Source organism: Citrus sinensis, chromosome 2, assembly GCF_022201045.2.
Source record: "Citrus sinensis cultivar Valencia sweet orange chromosome 2, DVS_A1.0, whole genome shotgun sequence".
Taxonomy (NCBI): domain Eukaryota; kingdom Viridiplantae; phylum Streptophyta; class Magnoliopsida; order Sapindales; family Rutaceae; genus Citrus; species Citrus sinensis.
In genome coordinates, this window is record NC_068557.1 from 29,397,144 (window position 1) to 29,422,706 (window position 25,563).

The 25,563-nt window shown below is 35.0% G+C and overlaps 3 protein-coding genes, 1 long non-coding RNA gene and 1 other non-coding gene across 7 annotated transcripts; 2 read left to right on the forward strand and 3 right to left on the reverse strand.

The window, feature by feature from the left end:
- Positions 1–6: 6 nt before the first annotated feature.
- On the reverse strand, positions 7–3,786 carry LOC102627707 (bifunctional riboflavin kinase/FMN phosphatase). Of its 2 annotated transcripts, XM_006467831.4 has the most exons (10): positions 3,468–3,785; positions 3,187–3,373; positions 2,625–2,755; positions 2,423–2,492; positions 2,243–2,308; positions 1,351–1,505; positions 1,175–1,270; positions 759–910; positions 560–643; positions 7–455 (listed from the first exon to the last, which is right to left on the reverse strand). In XM_006467831.4, the coding sequence occupies exons 1-10, from the start codon at positions 3,535–3,537 to the stop codon at positions 315–317; spliced, it is 1,152 nt and encodes a 383-aa protein (XP_006467894.2). In that variant the 5' UTR covers positions 3,538–3,785; the 3' UTR covers positions 7–314. The 2 variants fall into 2 exon arrangements, with proteins under 2 accessions (XP_006467894.2, XP_006467895.2); XM_006467832.4 differs by lacking the exon at positions 2,243–2,308 and having other exon boundaries at positions 3,468–3,786.
- A 3,645-nt stretch (positions 3,787–7,431) lies between these two features.
- Positions 7,432–9,940, reverse strand: LOC102627498 (uncharacterized). The gene is made up of 3 exons (XR_369476.4): positions 9,090–9,940; positions 8,102–8,278; positions 7,432–7,919 (listed from the first exon to the last, which is right to left on the reverse strand). It is a non-coding gene; the product is annotated as an uncharacterized LOC102627498 (long non-coding RNA).
- Positions 9,941–11,605: 1,665 nt separating this feature from the next.
- Positions 11,606–11,677, forward strand: TRNAD-GUC (transfer RNA aspartic acid (anticodon GUC)). The gene has a single exon. It is a non-coding gene; the product is annotated as a tRNA-Asp (tRNA).
- A 19-nt stretch (positions 11,678–11,696) lies between these two features.
- LOC102627214 (anaphase-promoting complex subunit 4) lies at positions 11,697–19,335 on the forward strand. Its single transcript, XM_006467830.4, has 19 exons — positions 11,697–11,938; positions 12,057–12,168; positions 12,270–12,361; positions 12,907–12,990; positions 13,229–13,468; positions 13,645–13,725; positions 13,864–13,994; positions 14,203–14,363; positions 14,452–14,552; positions 14,644–14,718; positions 15,137–15,316; positions 15,938–16,020; positions 16,100–16,198; positions 16,757–16,861; positions 17,442–17,574; positions 17,755–17,973; positions 18,060–18,212; positions 18,662–18,743; positions 19,081–19,335. Exons 1-19 carry the CDS (start codon positions 11,870–11,872, stop codon positions 19,173–19,175), a joined length of 2,295 nt encoding a protein of 764 aa, XP_006467893.2. The 5' UTR covers positions 11,697–11,869; the 3' UTR covers positions 19,176–19,335.
- Positions 19,336–19,600: 265 nt separating this feature from the next.
- On the reverse strand, positions 19,601–24,770 carry LOC102626942 (hypothetical protein). 2 transcript variants are annotated; one of them, XR_003063769.2, is made up of 9 exons: positions 24,151–24,770; positions 23,245–23,320; positions 23,036–23,094; positions 22,193–22,686; positions 21,930–22,090; positions 21,643–21,846; positions 21,006–21,243; positions 20,175–20,811; positions 19,601–19,992 (listed from the first exon to the last, which is right to left on the reverse strand). XR_003063769.2 is itself a non-coding variant. In XM_006467829.4 (8 exons), exons 1-8 carry the CDS (start codon positions 24,249–24,251, stop codon positions 20,258–20,260), a joined length of 1,887 nt encoding a protein of 628 aa, XP_006467892.2. In that variant the 5' UTR covers positions 24,252–24,769; the 3' UTR covers positions 19,601–20,257. The 2 variants fall into 2 exon arrangements, 1 of the variants encoding a protein (XP_006467892.2); XM_006467829.4 differs by having other exon boundaries at positions 19,601–20,811; positions 24,151–24,769.
- Positions 24,771–25,563: the final 793 nt, after the last annotated feature.

Consider the following 25,563-nt stretch of genomic DNA (forward strand, 5'->3'; position numbering starts at 1 on the left):
TCAGTCTGGTTCAAGACAATAATTTTATATTTTTTTAATGCCAAATGACATTTCCTGTCTTATCAAGATGAATGGAACCACCAAACAGTAATCAATGAATAAACTCACATTAATTGCTTTCTTAGTTCCTCGAATAGGAGTATGATTAAAGAAACTTGAGTGATTACAACTAATTTGCTTTTCCAGGGATTGTTGATGGGACTGGCATTAGATCTTCTGAAAATGGTTATCAAATTCTGGCACTCTCAATGGTCAGTACTCGGTCATGCCTCAAATGAGCAACCGCTCCCAGAGAGGATCATCCGCATCACTGCTCACTGGCCTTTTGACGAAGTGATTTTCAAATACGGGTCATCCCTGTACTTCGAGTACAAAGGCAGATCAAGTGCTCTCTCCGCAACTTTTCTGTCCTCATGAATCTTTGCTATCAAGGTCTCAAGAGATGGGAAGTTAGCCTGTTACATTCCAAGCAAATTGTTTAAAGATAGAATGGCATGGACAGGATTATGAGCTAGGGACAAAAGGTTGTAAAATGTACTGCGATCATTGTCGATGATACCTCAGGACGAATATAGCCAACAATAACAAGATGCAATTCCTCATCATAGAAATCTTCATCAAATTCATGAAGCAACCATGGCTCCTGCATTACAAACAGATTTAGGAATAAAAATGGTGTGGGGAAGAAGGATGGGGGAGCATGGGAGGTTTGGTGGGGGAACTTGTAAATGCTACTATCCAAGTCATGTTAAACTTACTATAGTCTTTTCAGCATTGTCGAAATATGGATTCCAGCCAATACTCATAACCATTTTATAAACACCTCGTGTTGATAATCCAGCCCAACCAAAATAGACCCCCGAGGGATGTTCTGAAAGGACATCTGAATAACCCTCTGTAGACAAATTAGCTGACAACACATAATCCACTTGTTAGAAATTGAAATGCAGTAAAAGAATCAAGAGGAAAAATAGGAGAAAAGAAGAATGAAACAAAAGCAATCATAAGAGGAACCCCAAGGTCACATTAAGAGTAACTACAACTGATGTACATGAATTAGAACTGATGGATCTATTTACAAGCTTTAGCTACATAAAGGATAATGAGAATTCGTTCCAAAAGATGTTCTAAGGTCTAGGCAATAGAAAATGAGATCTAGCTGATTCTCACACACCTGTAGGGATACCAAGTACCTTTGAGCCACGGCCAAGTCCCTTAACTACAGGACCACCGATATACCATGGTTCTGATGGTAGGGTTCCTTCTATCCCTGCATTTACCAATCAATGTTATTTACAATTTCAAGCAAAATACTGAATAGAATTTGAAACTATTTAGGGCAGGGTTTACAATCTTGAAATGGGGGTAAGCCCCACTTTTCAGGTCGCAAATCAAGTAGAGAGTTGATCACTTCATCTGCTGCTGTGTAACGATGAGTTTGCTTTGGGAGTGATGGTACAGCTACCACTTCCATTCCAGCAGCCTTACCGGCCACTACACCTATCCTGAGAAGGCCAAAGCCTATGCAATATCAATAACTGAATTCTGTCTGTGTGTGGGTGGGTCTTAACCAGAGAAAAAGATTTTGCTGCATTTTTTATCATATTTATTTATTTTGAGAAAGCAACAAATGACTGGTATAAATTGTATGGAGTTTACAAAACATTATCTGTCAATCAATCACAGCAAAAAGTAACATAGAAATTTAATGGTATATATGAAAACAGGAAAAAGAAAGCTTCACAGATGTCATGGAAAGTCGAGGCTGAATTGATTATGGTTTCAGACAGTAATCATTTCTCTGTGCTATCTTCTAACTTATAAATGCAACCTAACATAAGAGTCCTTGTCTTTCAAGAGAAGAGCAAATAAAAATTCCAAACTGTAGCTGCCAATCACCTGTATTGTGTTTTGCAACTTTAAAAATATAACCTATGTGTTCCTATAGCCGTGTTAGTAAGAATCCACATAACTTTTCAAGCAACAGTAGGTATGTCAACAGAATATAAGAAAGCAGCATTTCACAGTTGTTAGGCTGTAGATTCCCAAGAGCCATCTTATATTTATATCGAAGTAACAGCTAGAAATGGTATTTTCCTGTCTCTTAAGCAAACAAAAATTAAGCATGCCAGGCTAGTGAACAATCAAAAGGTTAAATTTCATTCTTTGAAGAGCAGTAGACAGAGGCCCAATGCTTGAATAAACAAAGAAATCTGATCTTAGGACTTAAAGACTCACGTACACAGAATCTTCAATAACCAGAGAGCTGGAAGGTTCCATATTAAGCCTTTTAGCAGCTTCCAGGAATCTTAAATAGAAAAAATAAAAATGTTAAGAGTTTGAGAAGCACATAGACATTTTCAATTTCGATAAAAGATATACAGAAGATGGCAAGAACAAAGTATATGCTGATAAAACTCACATATCAGGTGATGGTTTTCCTGTTCTTACTTCATCACTGCCGACAATGACAGAGAAGGATTCATTCCAGCCTGAGGACAGGAATATTATGAGCATACAAGATCATACATGACAAACAAAAAACAACATACTCATGCCTGCTGGACAACCTGATAATTATAAATGTTAGAAATAAATACATATAGAATTTCTAAGAAACCTACCATGCTGATAAGAAATTTTTGATTCTATGGTTGCCCGATGAGAGTTTGAAGCCAATGCCATAGGCACACCATGACAGCTCAAATGTTTGATCAACCGATTGGCACCTGGAAGAGCTTTAACCTTGCACAAGCTATAAGGATCATTGTAAAAAAGACATTTAAAAAGCTTCGACAAAATAAATAAATAAATAAATTGTTAGAGCAGCAAATTAAAAGCTAACTTCACTTCCCTTCCCTATCAGTAAATCTCCGCCATTTATGAATGCGTCATTGATTATAAAATTTTCTAGACAAGCTAGATGTCTCAAACACTGCAGCTTTTGCAGAGTGTTTTTGGAAAACACTTACATTTACTTGATAGCTAAAGATTATCAATAAATCATAATAAATCATTCACCACTTATACTTGACTACAGAAGCAGTTGTGGATTAAAAGCCACAACACCTCAAATCTCAAACACACCCTTAATACTAAGGAAAGAAAAGTTTATAAAACAACTTAACAAATGATCAAGACAACAGAAAACGCTAGAAAAATCCAGGCTAAGGATTAGTTAATTACTGATCACTGAACATGGAGTAAACCTCATTGACAAATTCATGCTTGGCACAAGGCAGCCCATAATCTTCCACAATAATAGCTGCCTCTTCCAAAGGCGTTTTCCCCACTATTTTATGCTTTTCTCTTCCATCCCACTCTTTCCCATACTTCACCAAAAACGTTTTCAAAACCTCACTAAACATGCCATCTGTCATCAAAATTGGAAACAAATTAACAGTAAAATAAACAAATAAATAAAACTATTATGTAATCGAATTGGAGTTGAAGGAGCAGAAACTGACCCGTGTTAAGAAGTGTACCGTCCAAATCAAGAATTACACATGACATCAACTTCTTTAAAGGTTGCGCCATTGAAATTTTTTAGCTAATTTACAGATTCTGATAGGAAGATAAAAATGGTGGAAGAAATCGAATTCGATATTAAATTTTAAATGTAAAGAAGCATACGAGACGTGAAAGTAGCAGAAAAATTACAGTTAGAAAGAGAATCCAGAACTGCAATGGGTGTTGGAGCTCGTGTATTCTCGTAACGAAATTGTTGGTTCTTTTCCTTTTTTGAGTCTTTGGCTTTTATACTTGCGTCGGATTTAGAGGCCAAAGCGGATTGACGGTTTACTTAACGTGCTGTGCTTTATTTGCCCCTTTTTTCGGCCTTTTTTTTTTTGGTCCTCTAAAACAGAGCCACGTCAGGCACTCCGTTCGTGCTGGAGCGCTGGCCCTAAATCATTATCATCTTTAAAAGGACGAATATACCAGTTTCAGAAAAAGAAAAGGACGAATATACCTAATAAACAATTTATAAAAGCTTTTAAGAAATTCCATCTAACAATTGAATTTTGAATTTTAATTTCTAATATTTATTTTAGTTTAATCTTTTTGAATTATCTTTTATTTTAAATTAAAATTAAAGCTATGTATCTTCAAAAAATAAATTAAAAATATTTCGTAACTTTTTTATTTTTCTACCATGTTAAACTTGTATAGTGGTGGTTTAAAAGATAACCGGCGAAAAAAGGACCAATAAATTAAATATATAAAACCAGGAGTATATAATGATGTCAACAAGTTCAAGAGAATTAGTTCGATGCCTATTGTATTTTGATGGGTAATAGTAACAAATTCTATGCAACTAGCTTATTGCCTAATGATAACATTTCTCGACATATATATATTATTTGGGTAGATTTTTAAGTTAATGTTCGATAAATTTTTGAATCGTATATACCATAAATTACATGTATTTAGGCTTACATGCTAAAAATTTTATATATTTAAACTCTCAATAAATTTGCGAGAGTGTATATCTATAGATCGTAACATTTATTTTCTTTGAAAAAGAAAATGTATGGAAACTAAGAACTGGATGCAGGAACTGTATGCCAACAACTAGTTGGCATATTCCATTCGTTTATATGCCTTCAATACAGTTGTGACTTTTGGCAGTGGATAAATCAACCACGCATCCAATTGGGCAATAATATTGCTCAAGGAATACTTCACATTTTTCCTTTTTTCGAATATATAAAATTTCGGTCCTGATCTAGAGCAAATAAATTCAACTTCAAATTTAATTTATGAACAAGCCCCCAGGAGTGCAGGCTTCGTTGTCCATGCTTTGTGAATTTATTAAGTAGTCAAAGTATCAGATCGTTGTTCCTTGTGAAAGACAACGAAAATCAGATGAATAGAAGTACAATCAACGGCCTGTTTTTGGATTTACGTTACTCTCAAGCAATGCTAATCTTATTTTCGGTATTTTAATTGAAAATGCTGATACCGTACTAATAATAATAAGTAATATCATTAGTTGTATATTCTCTGTTGTCCCATTTCTTTGTTTTATATTAAGAAGAGTTGCGCCAGACTGCCAACGATCGTAGTTATAAACAAAAGCATTTCGACATTTGTTATATTAATTTATCAATATTTATGTCGTTAATAAGCTCAAAGAATACTACTCTTGCCGATTTTAGCTGTACTATAAACATAATTAATTATAAAAAGAATTATATAAATTGTATTGTTTGATCAATCTTATTGTTAAATTATTTTAAGAATGTAAATGACCATATTAGACAGAATGAAAATTAAGTGCATGTATAAACAAACATATAAATATATATAGTAGTATTTATTATGTATATAATAACTAGTAAATAAAAAATAATATTTGTATTTTATTATTTTATTTCATAATTGAATAAAGATAATTTTGAGTTTACGTAAAATATGCGAGGATATATATGGAGTTATAAAATTGATAGTTTTTTATAGGGCTGGGTATCAAACCAGGTTTGAATAGATCCGATTCGATCCAAATGTCCAATATTTGATCAAATACAATTTGTGCCATTGATTGGATTTGCTTTAGATCGGATTGGATATGAGTTAATCCAAACAATCTGATCGGATTGCACTACTTACTAAAGAGATAAATAAAATTTAAATCTAAATAATTAAATATAAAATCAGTTATACATTTCATGATTTTTATGTGAAAATTGCCAAAAAGATCTCAAATCAGAATTCAATCCAAATTAGAAATACCATCCAAATTGAACCCATCCAAACCTGAATTCATTTGATCCCAATTCAATCATTTATGTTAGGATCGGGTTTGGGCCTAATTTTATCTCATTTTATAAAAGATTGGATACAAGTATAACTTTTTATATCTATTGATTCGACAGGTCGAGTACAGGTATAAAACACTAATACTTGTACCCGCTCACTAAAACCATTTGAATATTGACTAGTTATTAATTTTTAATGTTCTTGAAGTTAAAATGAACAGTTAAATCAAATAAATATTAAAGTAAAAAATTAAAACTCTAAAATGTAAACATTAGCACTTAGCACCCTAGTAGTAAAAAAAACCAGGCAATATGATATTTTCTTAGACATTTACTTGGAGATTTTAGTCACTTAATGGACTAGACGTTTACTTGACTATATAAAATCTTACCCTAATCAGAAACAAATGACAATAGAATAATGTTCAAATTAGGATCAGTTGAAAGGAATGAAAGATGGATAAGGAAATGCCAAAGTAGATATTTTTGTTTTCAATCCAAATATTTAGTAATACATTGATTAAAATTAAATTTAATAATCATCAAATTGTAATTAATATTCACCTAAAATTGAAAATAATTTTTAAAAATATTTTATAATAAAATTTTGCATTTTTATCTAGAGCTAAATAGTTAATATAATTTTCTTTTTAAATATTTGCAAATATTTAAAAATAAAAGGGAACATAGGAAGTAGGGGAAGAGGGCGCGGGTATTTCTAATTTTTATTCTTAACCTCTACCCGTTCAAGCCCTCTATAAGTAAGGGTCAATGACTGAGATGTCCTCTATCAAACGGATATAGGTTGGGGTATTGGCATCTCCACACAATACTGTCCCGAAAATGGTTTAAGCCACTACAAACATAAAACTAAACCATTCTGCGTCATAACATGAAAACCACACCAAACCAGTATCCTTGGCACACCTAGCGGAGATAACAAGGCGTAAGCAGAGCAACAAGAGATCATGGTTTCACCCGGCGAAATTTCTGAATCGTACGTGTATAATATATACTGATTTATCATACACATAACAGAAAGAACCAAACGGAAGGATACATAATACACAGAAAATATATGTTTAAGTTGGATAAATTTACATTTATCTACTGTGGCATAAAAAGTGCATGTGCGATGTAATTATGAAAAAAAAAAAAAAAAAACTAAAAGTACCAAGTACCAAGACCAAGTTGAATCTCAAAGTTGAGATTAGCTTCTATATATTGTGAATGGTATATCAATCAAACAGGATTTGCTTTTGGAAAAAGTCTTGGGTGCTTCGAGCACTGCTTCTTTCGTATTCCCAAATAAGTTAGTAGAACCAATATTAATTAGGAGTCAAAATTGCCATCACAAACCAAGTTGACGAAAAACTTTCCCTGGGACCGTCTATCAGTAATTCTTTAAAGTTCGAAGAAATAACAATAAGCGGATTAATCCCATTGCAACCCTGCAATCTCGAGAATTCAAGCATGCATGGGACTGCCTGATAAACTTTGTGCAATGATTTCATTGCTTTGCTTGACATAACCTATAGTTAAAACTTTGAGTTTAGGCCAAGAAACACAAACAACTGGCTGAAAATCACAGAATTTCAAATCCAATATCCTTAGCGCAAATGGTTGGACTAATTTTATCATTGACATGTGATATTGTAGGATCAATAAAATCCAGAGGAATTGATACATTTAAAAAGAGACAATTGCAAGTACATAAACTAAGTAAACAAAAGTAAATATGAGGATTAGCCATGAAAAATTTCAACAAAGATTTTTAAGTGAGACAATAGCATTACAATTGATTGACAAATGTGAAATTTACTTGAAAGGATTTTTTAAGAGAAACAAAGCATTTGGAGATGCTCTAGGATAATTTGACAACTGATGGTTCATATCAAACAAGTCACTTAATTTCTGCTTCATTGTAATAGATTTTTCCCAGGAACCATCAAAATAATCGTTTCCTACATGAATAGCCATCTTTTCCAGCACCTTTGCATTCTTGAGCAGAAACTCCACCAACGAACAAAAGAAATTTGATCCCGCGAATCTTGGTTGAGATTCAATGATCTCTATATTCTTAGGATGAAAAGACAAGCACTTACAAAATCTCTCTTTTGATGTCCAGGACTTCACTATGTGATGTGGGGCACGCTCAAACTACAAATAGAGGATCAATTAACCAAGTTAAAAAACGAGGTGGAAAAACTCATATTTTATTAAATGTGGAAATGGGGTAGCTGGTTTTATATCGGACGTAATACTTAATCTGATCAAGTTCAATTAGTGCACTCATGGAAAATATAGCAAAGAAAAAGAAATATAAAAGCTTAGAAACCCACCCTACGGATGTCGGAGGGCTTCATGATTAAAGTCAATTTCTCCAGCACAGGTGAACTTTCCAGCGGACATGTAATCGCAGGTAGGTCCCGCCCGTCGGTAATCATTGGTTCAATTGTTAAACACTTAAACTCTTTAAGTTTTGAGAATGGAGATTGCTCCTCACATTTTGATAGAATCTAAGCACGTATCAAGTAAAGAAATTAACCATAAAGAATACACAAACAAGAAACTCAAAGCAGGCAAAAAGATGAATAATGTCTCAATGTATATACAAAGTGCACGCTTGTTTTCCAAGCCATGCCCAGTACAATTACAGTGTAGCTAAGAATCTAATGGCTAGTATCAATTGTATCTAAGGGTTGATATCAACTGTCCTTTCATTTTGACAGTTGCAGTTTGTCTTATGCAAATGCCTTAATATTCTTAACCCTTAGCCATCTAGAGCTGTCTTGAGAGAGCTGCTGAATCATCACAACGACTCAGCAAAGCTGCTGACTTTGATTACACGTCATTGCGTTGCTGGATCATGTTCTGAATCTCTGATTCTTGCACTGTGGCACTCCCAAACGCTTAACACACTACATCCAACTCCTTCATCGATCTAATAATGCTCAAACCTAGCTTACTGGTGCAAACATATATACTGCCATACTGGCCTCATAATAATTAGTAACTTTATTCAATCCAAGGTATTAAAAAAAAGAATGGAAAGCAGTTACTCCAGTCTCTAATGGCTTCAATCAACATTTTTTTTTTTTAATCATTATTCCCGTTCAAGAACAATGCTCTAAATCTTTTGTAAAACATTTTAATCTAAGAGAGACAATAAAATATTTCTTATTTCTTCTTCGGTAATTCAACAAAATCGATATAGCATATAGAGACAAAACTTATACAGTATGCTCATTGTTTAAGGAAAAAAAAAACGAAAAAAAATAAAATTGTGCATATGGTGTGCAAGAATGTAACATAGAGTTGCAAAAGTACCTGAAGGCATCAAGTGCCAATGGTAAGTTCGGAAACATGATGAAGATTTTCAAGAAGTTCCTTTAACATGTTGCAATTCCTTTTGCAGAATTTGTTCCCGCATTCATCCACCAGTGTGAAAACGACATTACCTTCCACTAGGGATGACATACCAATCAACTTGTATATTCTCCTGCAAGCATACCCAAATAAGGTAATACGATGAATATTAGGAGCTGAAATCACGAACGTATTCTCGAAATTCTCTTTCACTTTCTGATACCCATCTATCACTATTTCTATCAAATTTTGGAAGAATTAACAATAATCTCGTTAACCCCATCACAGGATTGCAATTTCAAGGATTCAAGCAAGGGACTCTCTAGTAGAACTTCTGCTATGATTTCATTACTTAACGCTGCATGGCCAATTGATAAAACTTTGAATTGAGTCCAAGAAACGCCCCCAATTGGCCGAAACTCACAGTACATTGTACTCAAAATTCTAAACGACGAAGTAGAATATGCATATTGAGGCAAATGTTAGGGTCACCACCGTGTGATTTAACAGAATAACTAAAATCTGGACTTAGCTCCTCCATATGTGGCGAAACTGATCTAGCCCTCTACCTCCGAACTGAATGTCTCTACCTGCCAACTGAATGTCTCATTGTAACTGAAAGTAAGGACGGACTTTTTAACTTTAGAACCAGTGAAGCGTCTTAGGGTTTTGTTGATAAAAGACTTCAATTGAGAAACGCATTTGTAACAACCGTGGCAGAAGCTGAGACTAGGAACTGCAACCCAAACGCAGCGTCATCGTTTAGATAAACCGCAGGTTCTTAATTTCTTATGATCTCTTCGATGGGTAAAAATGAGGATCAGGATTCTCTCCTAATCTGATCTCCTCCAGAAAAATATGCAAGTAGTGATTGGTAATTAATAAAATAAAGAAAATAAAAAAATTAAATCTTATTCATACATTATTATTTAAAGACATATGGCACAAGATCTTAAAAAACTCATGAAAAATCAGATCATGAGAGGATCTTTTTCCAAAAATGAGAGGACGTATTAGATGATATGATCTGAAAAAGTAATGATAATATCTTTGTTTTTAGTCTTCTTTTTCAATTTCAGTGTCTCTTCTAAGATCTCACTCATGTTTTTGCTTTGACGTTCGACCTAAGTTTACCATAACTGCTTTTTTTTTTTTTTTTTTTGGTTTTGACCACGAGGTATTCTAGGGAGAGCCCCGACTGTGGGAGACACCTTTAAACCCGTACCACAACCCAGATTAGAAGTCCCTGCTCGAACTGAGAGGCACATGTTCTCCCAACAAAGACGACTTCTCTGCGACTCGAACTGGAGAGCAAACCCAGTCAAGCCACTTAAGGGGACTCCATTGCCAGTGGAGCCAACACTTTATTGGTACCTTAACTGCTTTTAATGAAGGCTTTAACGAGTATTTTCTTCTAATTGCATTTAAACATCTTGTGTCGTGTATTTTTAATAATTTTAATGATAATATGCGAATAAGATTAAATTATGTTTATTTTTTATTTATTAATTATATTAAAAATGTATCACCTTAAACCGTTGAATTTAAATAAAAAAAAAGAAAAATATTAAAAAGATTGATCAGTTAACATAATTATAACAAAAATGGTGATAAACCCATGCATATTTTCTTACGAAAACCGATGTTGATTTACTGTCCCTAACTTTTTTTATTTTAAAACTATTACTCATTTAAAAAAAAAAAGGAAAAAATAACCTTCAACAAAAAACTTGGTTCATATAACATGAAGAAGAACACTCGGAATCATAAGGACCATTAATGGTTTCAGAGTTAGAGGGGCTATATATATAGTACTGCTTGGCTTATGGCGCAAGAACAACTTCAAGAAAGACAAACAAATAAAGGGTCACTGTAAGATGCCATGATTTTTTTTTTTATGGCATCAATAATGTAATGAAGGTGCATAAGTAGATTTAATCACCTTAAGGCACAAGATCTCACTCGTGTTGTTGGATTGGGATAGTTACAGTTCTTAGTCTGAATTAATTTCGACTTTTTCAGATTCCTTCGGCCCACAAATGTGTCTTTTTTTATCGATAAATATTTTGACAAAAGATAATACATATCAAGTTCATTCAGTAGAAATCGTTTTTGGCAAACTTTTCAAGCTGTACAAATACAATAAAAATAAGGGGGGCAGGGGGTAAGTGAACAGTGGCATGCAATAATACTTTCACGCATTTCTTTATTCATCGGTTAGAATAAAGGGAAACAAAGCAAATTGCAAAAGATATCATGTTTATAATAGAGCATAGAATTAGATACGAGGATTATCCATTATTTAATTGAAAAGATTTTCTAGCAGAACCACAACATTTGGAGATGCTCTAGCATTATTTTTTTTATTGATTATGTTTTTTTAATTAAAAAAAAGGCTTTTCTCAAATTTAGTTTGCATTGAATTAAAAAATATTGTGGAAAGATAAATTATTTTAGAAAATAACTTTCACAGGCAAGTCGTTGTAGTATAGTGGTGAGTATTCCCGCCTGTCACGCGGGTGACCCGGGTTCGATCCCCGGCAACGGCGCTCTTTTTTATTTTTACCTTTAACCAAAAAGCCCGCCCTCTGCCCTCATTTTCATTCGCCAAATCTCCAGCGAACCTCTCACTCAATACTCTTCCTCCCCTTCTTCTTGCTCGGCTACTTCCCTATAACGGTGTGCTTTCCTTCTTACTGTGTTCATAACTATTTGTGTGTTTTATTTGTAAAATTTCAGCCATGGAAACCGACGAGGCCATGCGCGTGCTTCCGTTTCAGCTTCAATTCGACAAACCGGTCGCCTCTCAGGTCTTCTTCTCTATTTATTTATATTTTACATTTTGCTTTTTCTAGAAAAAAAATAAAGAAAAGAAGAACTATTTACATTCTGTTATCTATTTATTTATGTTTTGTTTTCTAACTATAGATCAAAATAGCGGAATGGAATCCAGAGAAGGATTTGTTAGCCATGGCTACTGAAGACTCGAAAATTTTGTTACACCGATTCAATTGGCAAAGATTATGGACTATTTCACCTGGTAATTCATTGTCCGTATTTTCATTTCCGTACAACTTATATTAGTTGTACATATTTAATATAGGCAATCATTTCATATGTTACTATCTAATTTAATTTTAGGAAAGTCCGTTACGTCTTTGTGTTGGCGTCCTGATGGTAAAGCAATAGCTGTTGGGCTTGAAGATGGAACCATCACATTGCATGATGTCGAAGTGAGTAGAATAGCGCGGGCACTGATTTCTAATTTATGCATTGACTTAAAACTATACATAACTAAGCTAGCCTGAATGTTTTACAAATTGTTCAGTTTGTTGTATAGCTAAAACTTGTTCATTTTAATTAAATAATCATTTTCTTGGTTGGAGCATTGATTAATATTTGCTGCAGCTAATTTATATACATTACCGTGTTGATTATTTTGACTATGCAAAAACAAAAATCAATAGATTCCTCATTAGTTTCTGGCAGTACGTAGTGGTAATATTTATTCTAAATTTCGTACAGTAAGATACCTTCTAAGGGAAATAATTCATGTAGTTATATGTCTAAGTTTTGCGTTCAACTTCTTAGTCACTGTCTCAGAATTATTAATAACCATAATGATCTATCTCATTGATATGATGAAGTAAAAAATATGCTTTAAGTCAGTTACATATTTGCAATTTGTTTGTTTCTGTGCAGAAGTGAAATCTATAGTTATCTGGTCTGTTTTTGTTATCACTTGTTTTAAACCTCCGGTCTTTGCTATGTTAAGCAGAATGGAAAGCTATTGAGAAGCTTGAAGTCCCATACCGTTGCTGTTGTGTGCCTTAACTGGGAGGAGGATGCACAACTCAGTAAGGTTTGTTTTTATCTTTCTACCTGCAATTTGTATTTTCAGCTAACTGCATGACTTGGCTTTGATTTTTTTTTTTTTTCTCAATTGTATTGCATTTTTAAACTTTTCCTAAGGACTCTGACTAAGCTTGTATCTTTTTTCATAAGACATCCTCTTTTCATAGCCGATCAATAGCTTATTTCACTTCTTTCGATGGCAAATTCATTTCATTTCCATTCCCTTTTTTAATTTTTGTTGTCAGAATGATTTTGGTAACATCCCAACATATGAAGACCGCACTTCTCGTTTCTTCCCTCCTGCTCCAAGAATTCCTCAGATGCCTGGGCTGGTGTCTGGAGATACTGGCTTCACGGATGATAGTGAAGATTCATTCCGGGAGCTGGCAAATTCGTCGCACCAACGTTTTAGCATTCTGTGCAGTGGAGACAAAGATGGAAGCATATGCTTTAATATTTTTGGAATATTTCCAATTGGGAAAATTGTAAGTAATAACCTAATGACGATGTGATCTATTATTTGCTGATGTATTCAATTTCCTTGTTTTTATTTCCTTTTGCAGAAATCCTTTTTTTTTTTTTTTCAGTTTTATGTTTTCAGTTTCACCTAATTACCTCTGTTCTTCTATGTTAATTTTTTCGCTCTCTAAAATAATGTCAGAATATACACAAATTTCATGTTGCTATTCCCAATGCGGATGAGCAGGGTACTTGCCGCCTTCTGAATGCTTCCATTTATAAGGTATTTTAATCATTCATATGGATAGCCTTTCAAACTTGCTGTATAAATGTTACAAAATGGTGTTGATAACAATTGCAATGGTTAACATTCAACTCTTCCTGATGCTAGCTTATGTTGTTTTGTGTTTGCTGTTATTAGGTCGCTTTGTCAAAGGACCTTTTTCATTTGACAGTCCTGTGTTCAGGACAACTCAGTCAAGAGGAGTTGGGCGGACATGGTATGCATGGCTTGCATTGCTTAGTGCTTGATACATCTATATTTTCGAAGAGGTAACATTTCTTGGGAAAGATATCTAATTTTTTTAGTATCAGATTATGTTGTGTTAAAACTATGTTTGTTTCAATATTTTCTCATTAAATTTAAACCTTACATGCTACCTGCTTATCAAATGCCGCTAGAGATTAGAAGGTGTAAGGTTAAATTTGAAAAGACATGCTCTGCAATGTATTGGAAGCAATGCATTTCCCCACATTGCAGGAAAGATGAGCTCTATCAGGTTGCCCTGCAAGCTTCTAACATTGAAGATTTGACTGAGGTTATTCGGGAATCACTGACAGTTATGTGTAAGCAATGGACAGATGCCACACATACTTTTCATGAGAAGTTTGATTCTCTCTCTACCTTGATTGTTGACAATGGTAACTTCAGATTGTGACACTAACTTGGAGTTTACTGGTGGTATTTTTATATCTTTCTTCATTTGATTGAATCACCTTTTCCATATAGGTCTTGACTCATCTCCCCAAGAGGAGTTTTTAAGCCTTTTAGGCGGTGCTCGTACAAGTCCACCAATTCATCAGTTTCTAGCTAACTCTCTCGGTGAAGCAGTATGCTCAGTCTTCCTTGGATTTTCTCATGAAAGAATTCAGAAGATATTGTGACTGTATATTTCATTTGTCAAATTTTATTACATGACAGGGTGTCAAGCGTGTGTCAAAAGCAGTTTGTGGTGCTGGGAAAGAACTTCAGCTTATCGTCCTTAATCATCTTCAGGTATTCTAATATCTTTCTCTTCTATTAAAATGATGCTATCTGAGAACTACTAATAAGCTAGTTCTATAAATCTGAAAGATCCTATTGAATTGAGTGGAATAGTTAATAGATTGACTATATGTGTATGTACCCCCAACTAGAGGATGAAGGGTCACAATTAAATGCATTTTCTTAAACACATTTATACACATTCAAACTCATACTTAAGACACAAAAGTGTAGGTCTATATACCTTTGTGTTTGCTTTAAGAGTTGGAGCTTTGCACATGATTGCTCATCAAAATTTTGGTCTGTTTCTATGTGTATTCCTGGCATGCTGTCTCTCAGTTATTTTGTGTGACTGATATGTTTTTGTTTTACTGTGTACCTTATATCAAGGGCTTGAGTGGAATCTAAAAGATAAATATCCATTTCCCAGCCTGCTGCAGAAATTATTGGATTTAGGATGGGAGAACTAAGGGGCCTCTCAAGATGGCGAGCACGCTTTCATGGTATTGGGTTGGACGAGAAACTAATAAATAATGCAACAGAAAATTCTGGTATGTTTCTAGTACAAGTCGAACGGTTTATGAGGGTGCTTTCATCTGTGGTGCAGCAGGTATGCTAAGTTTAATGTCCGATATTTTATTTGGATTTGGTAGTCAAATCTATTCTCACATTCATATATGTTTCAATGTGCATTTCTTTTTTATGTATAAACATTTTAAAGACTCTTTCTGTTGTCGTGCTCCATTGAATATTGACGTCCAATATATCTAATTTTTTAGTTGGGGAATCAGCCTTATGTTTGGACTAGTAATAACACAAATGATTAAGTTTACCGGATTCATATTATGTCTTGTCGCTATAAATATAGGTTCAAATATGAATTCTTGATTTTCTTGATGGATACCTGTGCAGTCTTTCTTTTTGGAATTATGGAAACTTTCATTATAAATAGCATAATTTTTTGGTTTCTTAACTCAGTATAATCCCAGTCATTATGACACATCTAGCGAATGAATAACTGAAAGAGATTGGCTCAAAGTGGTGGAGACAGTTTTAGCATATTCTAGTGCAGTCTTTTTGTATTTCTTGACCAACAGAAACATGCATTGCTTGTTGGATGTGTGCTAGTAAACATTAATGAAAATCTTGACACTGGCTAAAATGAAAAAGTGTTTCTCCCCTTGGAATTTTGTGAATCTGAATCTCTAATATTTGTCTTTTTTTTTTTCAGTTTTCAAATTTCTTCAACTGGCTTCTAAAATGCATAAAACTACTTATGCAAGAACCAAGTGATCAGCTTCCAAGATACAATAGGTTTGTTTTATTAGGTTTTCTTGATGTTCCATCTCCTTATTGACATTTATATTCTCTTTACTCTTTCCTGCTTTTGCAGTGAACTTGTTGTCATCTTCTTGAAGTTTTTATATGATCAAGATCCTGTTAGGCAATTACTAGAGCCTTCTGAAGTTGATCACGACGTTGACGTTGATCTGTGAGTGTTTTCATTTGTTACAAGCATCCTACCGTCATTCTACTTGTTTCACCTTATGTATTAGATGACCATGGAAAGGTTCTTGCTGGCATCTTGAATTCAAAGTTGGGATTAATGTAGAGTAGAGGACCGGGAGCTCGTGCCAAACCTGGCTAGACCTTTACGTTCCTATGTTGGAGATAGCTATTATGAAACCTAATTAGATTTTAATCCATAACTTCCTGGTGAGGCTGTTGAGAGAAAGCTGTCAACTATAATTTATAATGCTCTGAGATTGGTCAATCTGACTAGAAGGTTTGATTTGCCTTGACAGATCTAATGAAATACAGAACAAGCTACACATTTGCTTTTTTATTTTTGACCTTGACAAATTGGAGATTAACTGTCTCAGGATCCTATTTCTTGGGGTTACATATGCCCTCATATCTTAATGCATGCACTAATTTGTGTATCAGTATTTTGGTCAATGTAACTTATAAGTGCATATGCACACAAATATTTATACAACTGTGAACTTGTTATTCATCCTTTGAATCGTTTATGTCACTCAATCCTTAGGGAAACAATGCAAAGTGTTAGAGATCTAGTTAATTTTGGGGGATTTTCGGACTGCAACTATCTGCGAAGGACATTACTGAAGGAGTTTCAACTTTTGGAGTCCAGGTATCGCTTTTCCTCTCCTTCTCTCTCATCTGTTTTAGAGTGCAATTGACCTAGTATAGAGATGTTATCACAGTGAACTCATCAATGTACTTCTGAGGCTCCAAACACAAAGAATGATGGAATTACTGTTAAGGTGTAATCAAGATTTTGTTATGGTTTATCCTATGTAGATACTATGTATTCTGGGGTTGTTAACACCATAGTCAACAAATTTTGGTGAATTACATGATAATATTTTGCACTTTACAGTCAGCCAGTTAACTCACCACCCTTGTTATAGGATTTGTTGTTCTTCGGCTTGAGGATTTTTGTCTTTTGTGGACTTCCTGTCCCTCCTCTATTTACATTTCCTACATCTAATATACTTATTTTGTTTCTGAGCCATAAAAAAAGAAAAAAAAAAGGTATATTAAGTGCCTTTCATTTGCAATTTTTATTGTTGAACACTGACCCCTATCCCCGAAAAGCTGCTCCTTTGAATGTGGAAAAATAAGTTAATCTGCAATTGTAGTTTTTATTAAAAGTTTTTGCCTCATTTTAGTTTTAATTCTTTTTCTTATTAATGACTGGACAATTTCAGCTTCAAGGAAGCTTTCCTGATGCCCTTTACTACGATTTCAACGAAGATACTTTGCGAGGATTTTCTGCCACTCTTCCCCCTCCCATCTTCACCAACGTCTGTCTTTATTCCTATGTCAGTGTCATACTACAAGGTACTTCATCATGACTAGGTTCTTTCTCTAACTTTACTCTTTAACTCCTACTTTTGCTTGGTCAGCAGATGATTTATACATATTGTTGTTAAGAATGTTTGGGTAAATGTTGTATATTTTATATCTTCAATCTTGATTATGCGTCCTGCATTCTAATGGTTTTTTTCCATTTTGGTGCAGGGCATCTCACAACCACACCAGGCTTCTGACCATGATTTTATTGATTACGTATCTTTCCAAGTACCCAATGAGCCTTTCTCAGATATTGCAAATTGTATAGGCATATTAAGGGGATTTATGCATGACATGAGCAGTATAAAGAAGGGCTACACTTCATTGGAGGCTGTGTTGTTATCTGTTCCTTCAGGTTATCATTGTGTGGACCTGTCTCTATATAAGGTAGGACCTAAGACATACCATACGGCAGTGCAGTCCTTCAGTTCCAATTTTTTGGGATGTCCTGTAACCTTTTATGCCTAAAACAGGATGGTCAAATTGTTTTACTATTAAATGAAGCATGCACCTCTTCTGAAAATTCGGGAGAAGCTTGTATGATGATTGTACGAACTAGCGACCTTCCATTTGTATCTGTCTCAAGATCACCTTATCTAGATCACTGGGAGTTGCATCAACTAAAGGTATATATGATGTTTGGTTTTCATTTTCCATTTGTCTTGGTGTAAATAACTTATAATAAGGGGGTGTGTATTTTTAATGGTTTTAATACCCTGAATCATTTACTGCTTAACATTAGTGCAACTATATACTTTGGCATGTCCTTCCTCTACATTTTTAAGCCCTGAGCTTCTTCTCATGGTTGGACTACTTCTCTTGTGCCTGGCCTCTCTTTCTCGGAATTCACATTAGTCAAGATGGTGGTAAATTAATTTGCATTAATTTCCAGATGAAATGTACTTCTTTCAAGATGAAATCTTTATTTATGCTATTGCTTTTGAAAATCCTCATCATGTGTTTGTTTTGCATTTTTCTGTAAGTATGGAATCTCCACAAGTTTTTTTACCTGCTGCCTGTATATTTCCAAGTTTTTCCCGTTCAAATACTTACAGTTGGAAATATTTACCATTAGGACTCTGTCTTTTATCTGCAAATGGGAAATGCAAAAGTTCGCATTATTCCTCACTCTGTAGTTGCTCCCTTGGCGGTTAGTGGTAAGTGCAACATAATCTTTTTTTATTAGTTCCTTATAATCATTTCTGGGGACAGTTTGTCCTATGAGGTACAGTTTAGATAAAAAAACCACAATTCTGTACATGCTGTGCTGACCGATGGCAATAAGTAAATAATAAATCATGATATTCTTGATCTTGCTGTTCCTAGCTCTCAATGCATCATCAGTATCTTAAAGATATATAATTCCAGTCCTTGTAGAACCAAATTGTCTCAAATGTTGCCTAGCCTGTTAAACAAAGAGAACTATTGTAAATTCAAGTAAACAAAGCTGTTTTGCAAATATTTTGACTACTTCTGTGGATATTATGGTTACAGCATCCAGAGGTGTTGCTTCTGTTTACGCCACAAGGAAGCGAGCCTTGGTATACATCCTGGAGGAAGATGAAGATGAAGTTTCAGACACAGAATGATAGCTAATTTTTATTTTTTGTTACTTTATGAGTCGTTTTTATGAGATTTTATTACTCTGACAAAAGGTTTGGTTGATTGTAACTTATGCTTGGTATTTAATGAGCTAATCAGTGGTAAATGCTAGAATCATTAGTTATTCAAAGCATTTATTTGCAATCACTTCATTTTCATGGCATTTAATTAGGATTAAGTATTGTTATCGGCCACCTCCTGTTCAATTAATAATTGCAAGTTTGCTTGAAGAAAAGGTCGGTTCTCCTGCTGCTGTCGTAAGAGCTTTTTCTCTAGGCACTAGAACATCATCTGCACGATAGGGCGGATTTTTTTTAAAATGCAACGAAGGTACGGTAATTAGATTTGGAGAACGAAATGACTGGAACGTTGTAGAAGATCCATTGCTCGATTCTGAACAAATACAAAGCAGTTAAGCAACTTGAAAGCAGTATCTTATTGTCAATGGATGGGAAGTCATATTACAAGAAATTCTAGAATAACTCTGGAATACTGCTGCACCACAACCTTTTTGAGGGTAGTGAAAGTCGAGAGCAGTCAACTTAATACAATTTCATAACGGAAGCAAGATAAGCACTACCACTAACCATTATTTGTCTATGTTACAAGGCCAAAGCACTGAGATTTATTGTTTTGGCTATGGCCTCGCACAATGCAATAAGGAAAAACAGATACAATAGATTATTAGCCAAATTTAGAAGTGAAACGGACTCAATTCCACCCAGTTGGCTTCATGAGGTAGACCCATGCCAAGTTTTCCTGCTTTTGGAAAGGCTTTCCCCTTTAAAGCACCATGCTATAGATCTGCAATTGAAAGAGCACAACTTTATCGGTCTTGTGAACTTCCCAATAAGATGTTCGTGGGTAGCGAACTTGATAAAGCTGTTAGTAGAAGATACAATCTTAATATACAGGCACGAACTGTACAACCAGAACGATGCCAAGATGTCAGGATTATAATCCAACTCCATGACCATTGTCCTTACTCTGATTGGACTAGAATTGAGCAGGGCAGAGGAGGTAGCCTATTAACACCAAAACCAGATTAACTTTGCTGCAAAGGCCAGGGCTAAGAATCATCCAACTCCACAAGTTGCGCCCGCCTCTCAGCAGCTTTCTTCCTGATGAAAATACCCCACCTCAGGGCTGCCTTCAGCTTCAGCCACCCAACAACAGCTTTGCCAGAGGAACGAGAACTATCATCATCAAAACTGTAGTTTGGAGACGGATTGGCCATGAATGGAGAGGAATAAGGGTATGCATCTTCTGCAACATTGAAGGAGGGATGCCCTTGACCTCCCATGTTGAAAATACGAAGCAGATGCTGCTGCATATCTTCATTTTCAAGCATCTCATGACTCCTCATACGAATTTCCTCCTCTGAGAAAAAGTCCTCAATTCCCCTATAAGGAGCAGGATTTGATGTACCAATAGTCTGGGAGACCAATGAGGATGATTGTGGTGGACCAAGGGCCAAAACATTTTCACTTCTTGGAATATGTGCTTCCTGTGGAACACTGACCAGTGGGTTCTGTTGAGGGAATGAAGTGCCATCAAATTGAGAATTGATATTTACATTCTGTGACTGCAGTGAGAATCTGGAAGGAATGCCATCATTATAACCTACATGGAGAAAGAACAGTCACCAATTTAGTGATCAAACAAGTGAACAGATGCAAGCTCAGCCTTAGAAAAACAAAATGGAAAGCTTCAAAATAACTACCACATTATAATCAATTTTCTCTTCCCATCACAAACAAATTTCAAGTAATGTTGGTGCTACATTTAACAATTTTTTTCCCCTTAAAATATAGTACCTCCAACTGTTAAACCTGAATCCATAGAAGGCTGCTCTGGAGGAACCGGAACTGACAGGGTTGGTAGAGCGAGCTGTTGGCTAAATGGATTTGTATAATTTGGTGGACCTGTTTGAAAATCAGTTGGAGGAGCATCTACACTCTTATTCTGTGTAAAGCCTAACAGAGACTTGCCATCATACTCTATTACATGCATCCAATTGTCATATGCCTTCTTGACTAAGGTATCCACGTGGACCTGCAAGAACCAAATCATTCATAGATTTTTCAAGTTATCATCCTTCTAATAGAACACAAACATATCTTTAACAGAAGTTTACACTTTGAAGGAACAGAAGATGATGTAGTTCAGAACTTCAGCATTTAACGAAATCATCAACGTATGCAACATATAATATTCATTTATGTTTTTTAATATTTGAGTTACTTTTTATCAATGTTAATATAAAAGACAAGCTTGTGAACAGTCACATAGATGAGTAAATAATCCTGATTTACAGCTTGGTGGTTTAACGAGCCAGAAAAACAAAAGTAGCTGACCGTAGCAGACTCATTTTTAAAGTATGAACCAAAAGTGAGTTACAACAACATATCAGACGCAAGGTAACTTATGAATATAAACCACAGGATTATATACCTTCTGACTTTCTGATAGAGAATCAGCTGAATGATATTGTCCATCAGCAATAAGACCACAGAACTCATAGATATTGTTAAAAACAACACCAACGTTCCTTGGATCATCAGGATAATACACATAAAGTTTCCCACTGAGCACACAAGTCTTTGCATGATCCACAAGAACATCCCACATCTTATTGGACATGCCGCTTCCAAGGATCTACAAAAAATGGATAGTAAAACAATTACAAACAGGAAATGCAGATTTCATCACTGATTTGACAACCGAAACTACATTCTTACATTTCGCAATCTCTGTGAATCCCTAACTACAAGTCGTAAGAAGTCTTCAACTGTGAAAATTCCAGCTTTATTGAGCCTCTTGTGAAACGATCCATCTTTACCAATCTTCTCCAATCTCCAAACCTCATCATTAAGCGCAGGTGGGTAGTGTTTCTTATACACTGTAAAGGGGAAAAAATGCAGATTTATCATCTTCATCAAAAAATAAAAATAGAATAGACAATAAATGAAAAATCTAGAATAGGCTGTAATTAGGAATTCACATTCTCCTCGATGGTCCTTAACAGTGAAGGCATCTGTTTTTGCTTCACGAATGCGAATGCCTTCACAATAACCAGAGGCAACCTTCAGCCCTAGCCTAAACTTCCTGCTCCTTATCCAGCTTGAATTGTCAGTAAATGTGAGATCCCCTAATGTTCCTACTCCTTCCTTTAAAGTCACTTGCAGATCCCCAGAGAGAAGTGGCCTCTTTCCTTCACGCTCTTTAACCACATGACTCACAAATTCTTCTTGCGTCCAATTATCATCATCTTCATTGTTGAAATCACCTTCAAGAACCACAACATCTAGTTTCACCAAGGACTCTGGACCAGTTGTGACAACATGACCAGTGTTTGCATCAATCAAGACGATATGGATTGCGGTACCCTGTTCCCCTTCCACTTTCCCTCCAGTAAAGAGAGGAAGCGACAACCTAGTCCTGAAGTGCAGCTGTAAGTTTCTACCATCAGGTCCTTCGATACGTTTCGGGGAAGACCTGAATCAGAATACCAAGCATCACTTTAAGGGCAATAACAGCAAGCACAAGAATCAAAGAAGTTGTACACAAATGCTACTCTTTCATCGATCTAAGTCCTAGTTTGTTATCAGTCTCCGGTAATGGCTGATGTCTCAGCAAACTTAAATATCATGGTGTAGGATACTAGCATGTTTGGTGAGGTTTCATTGCACAGTTGAACTGGGATCAAGCCCCACTAACTAGGCACGGAAGAATTCAAGAAAAGGCCCCGTGGTTCCCCAATGGACTAAGAAAAGTCCAGGGATAGATAGAGACAGAATTTGGTTCTGATAATACGTTGTTATAGGCTGAGGAATAGATTTCATACCTCCCCGTAAGCTTAGCAGGGCCTAATTTTGCCAGAGCACGTTCCACTTCTTCACTCACCTGTTCAAAGTCAAAGACAATAAAAGTGCAGAACCATCCAGCATTGTACACAAGCATCCCGATAAAAAATTGAGCACTTCATTAATGATGCATCTCTGACCAACTAGCACAGAAACTTCTCTACAAGTAGTATAAAGTATTCAATCTTACCACCCTCCGAAGAATAGGCTCCAATGACGAGCAAAGCTTCTGTAAACTATCCACCTTAAGAGCCTCAACAATTACGCTGCATATTAAACAATGTCTGACTTAGCCATCAAAACCACTAAGTAAATTAAGTTGAAATTCAGTAACTAAAGAACTAAAGAATGGAGCAGAAATATTCACAATTCAAATTTTACGTTCAAATATATTCTCTTTAACTTGGCAACTAGAAATAATAAATTTGGGACCTACACAGTAACACCCTAAAACAAGTGGTTTTACCAAAAGTAAAACATAACAAAATCAGAAAGCCTTTTTGTTAAATAACTAATTTTAAGAAAAGCATGCACCTTAAGATAAGAAGTTGTTGGCCTTTTCATGCTTAAATTATGTTAAATTACCTAGTCAGCCATTTTGCACTGAATACAGCGACAACCACTGCAAGTGCAACCATCACCACAACAACAAGATTAGCAACAAAAACATTCTTAAAAGCTCCTCAGTTATTCCTAGTTATGCCAAACAAATGCAAAGGTCCTAGGTCATTTCATCACAGAATCAATATGACTGACACCAGAGTCAACCAATTACTCAAATTTACCTTTCTGTCTCTACAGGATCAAGTTTCAGAATACGAACTTGAAAAAAAAAATGCTCATACTATTACTTCTTGTCCGTTAGAAGCCAAAATCAGTTCCTAGATTTCGGTTCTCTCTGTAATTAAATTAAGAATATTCTCTTTCAAACTTGCATATTTTCAACCAAATTAAAAGTTACTTATATCCAAGTCAAGATTCAACGAACAAACTCAAACGAATTCTACTCGCTAACCGACTAATAAATTAACCAACCAAAGTTAATAAAAATGAATAAAAAAATTATTTATTAAGGAAAAATAATAATAATAATTACCTGGCCAAAGCAGGTCGTTTCCTGTCCGGCTGGCCTTCTTCAGCCGAACTTGAATCCAAACCTCTCTTACTATTCGATCTCTCCATGTACCTCGTTTGCATCTTCCGAAACGATACTGTCTCAGAAACTCCAAGGAAACGAACTCAAAACAAATTCAGAAACCTTTCCTTCAAGATTTCAAGTGCTTTGATATTTGATTCGGCTTCAAAAAGAGAATAAAATTTAGAGGGAACAGGAAAAAATAAAGGAAAAGGGAAGGTGAAAAAGCGAGCGGGAAAGTAAAACCCGAGAGTGTGGAATTTTAATTTTTGAGTATGTAAGAAGTTTCGACGAAACGACTGCGAATTTTCGCTCCGCTTTTCAGTTTTTAGTGTTTTTTCTTTTGTCGAGTTCTGTTATTGTGACGGTTTTGCACTGTAACGAATGGGTTCGTAACAGGATGGTCGTTGAACGCCTGGACGGTGGCTGTGATGATTTGAGATCCAGGACTGGTTGATCTGGACCGTTCGATATGATGAAGTTTGGGAATCTTTTGATTGTTTTAAGGTTTTGACACGTGCGTGATTGGGCTTCGTGGATTATGAAGCGTGGGGACTGACTGTGCCCTGGATTTTGTAGATTTTATCTTGATTAAAAATTATGAATTCAGTTTTATAGAAGAAAGCACTAGTTAATGACAAATAATCAATTTACTAAAAAAAAAAAAAAGATTGATAATCAAATCTCAAACCCCGACTACCTAGATAATTCTTCAAACAGGAATTAGATTTTTATTCAGATAAGAAGGCTTTGACAAGTTTAATAATCTGTCTGACTAGTGACCGCCAACCAAATTTAGGATAGCCTTAGAATTCAAGGGAGAGAAGACAAAAAAAAGGGGGACGGTTAGGATGGCCTCGACAAATCAATTTGTCAAAACTGGGGGACTTCATGCCAGCATTGGTTCCGGAGAAAGGAGCCCAAATTGGTTTTCTCTTTTTCCTCTTATTTTAATTCCCATGTTTTTTATTCTTTTTTTAAATAATTTTATTCCCAAGAGTTAAAGTCAAAAAACTACCAAAAGATTGTGATCAACCAATTTGCAATTAAAAGAAAGGAATTAAAATATAGTATGCATAACGTAAATGTAAATATATTTAGGGCAAGTTTAGTATAATTTATTTAATAATTAAAAATATTTTTTTAATTCCGTAATTTTTTTTCAAAACTTTTAGCATTGTTTAGTTTATTTGAACCGAGTTTTTAAGAATTAAATAAATTATCTTACATCTACTAGTAAAAGTTTAAATTTTAAACTTTTAGAAATGGAGGTTATAAAACTTATTCAAAGTATTAAATTATTTAAAATACTTTTAATTTATTTCACAATATTATTTCATTTCTTTCATAACATAATTTTAAAAAACCTATTTA

Excerpts from the sequence above, each read along its gene's own strand:
- LOC102627707 (XM_006467831.4), bottom strand. The coding sequence starts at position 3,537 with ATGGCGCAACCTTTAAAGAAGTTGATGTCATGTGTAATTCTTGATTTG. Across the intron at positions 3,374-3,467 it reads CGGTACACTTCTTAACACGG|ATGGCATGTTTAGTGAGGTT; the intron begins GTCAGTTTCTGC and ends TTTTGATGACAG. Across the intron at positions 1,271-1,350 it reads CTTACCCCCATTTCAAGATT|GGATAGAAGGAACCCTACCA; the intron begins GTAAACCCTGCC and ends TGGTAAATGCAG.
- LOC102627214 (XM_006467830.4), top strand. The coding sequence starts at position 11,870 with ATGGAAACCGACGAGGCCATGCGCGTGCTTCCGTTTCAGCTTCAATTC. Across the intron at positions 16,199-16,756 it reads CACGACGTTGACGTTGATCT|GGAAACAATGCAAAGTGTTA; the intron begins GTGAGTGTTTTC and ends CTCAATCCTTAG. Across the intron at positions 17,575-17,754 it reads TGTCAGTGTCATACTACAAG|GGCATCTCACAACCACACCA; the intron begins GTACTTCATCAT and ends ATTTTGGTGCAG.
- LOC102626942 (XM_006467829.4), bottom strand. The coding sequence starts at position 24,251 with ATGCAAACGAGGTACATGGAGAGATCGAATAGTAAGAGAGGTTTGGAT. Across the intron at positions 23,095-23,244 it reads AGCCTATTCTTCGGAGGGTG|GTGAGTGAAGAAGTGGAACG; the intron begins GTAAGATTGAAT and ends GACTTTGAACAG. Across the intron at positions 22,091-22,192 it reads TAAGGACCATCGAGGAGAAT|TGTATAAGAAACACTACCCA; the intron begins GTGAATTCCTAA and ends TCCCCTTTACAG.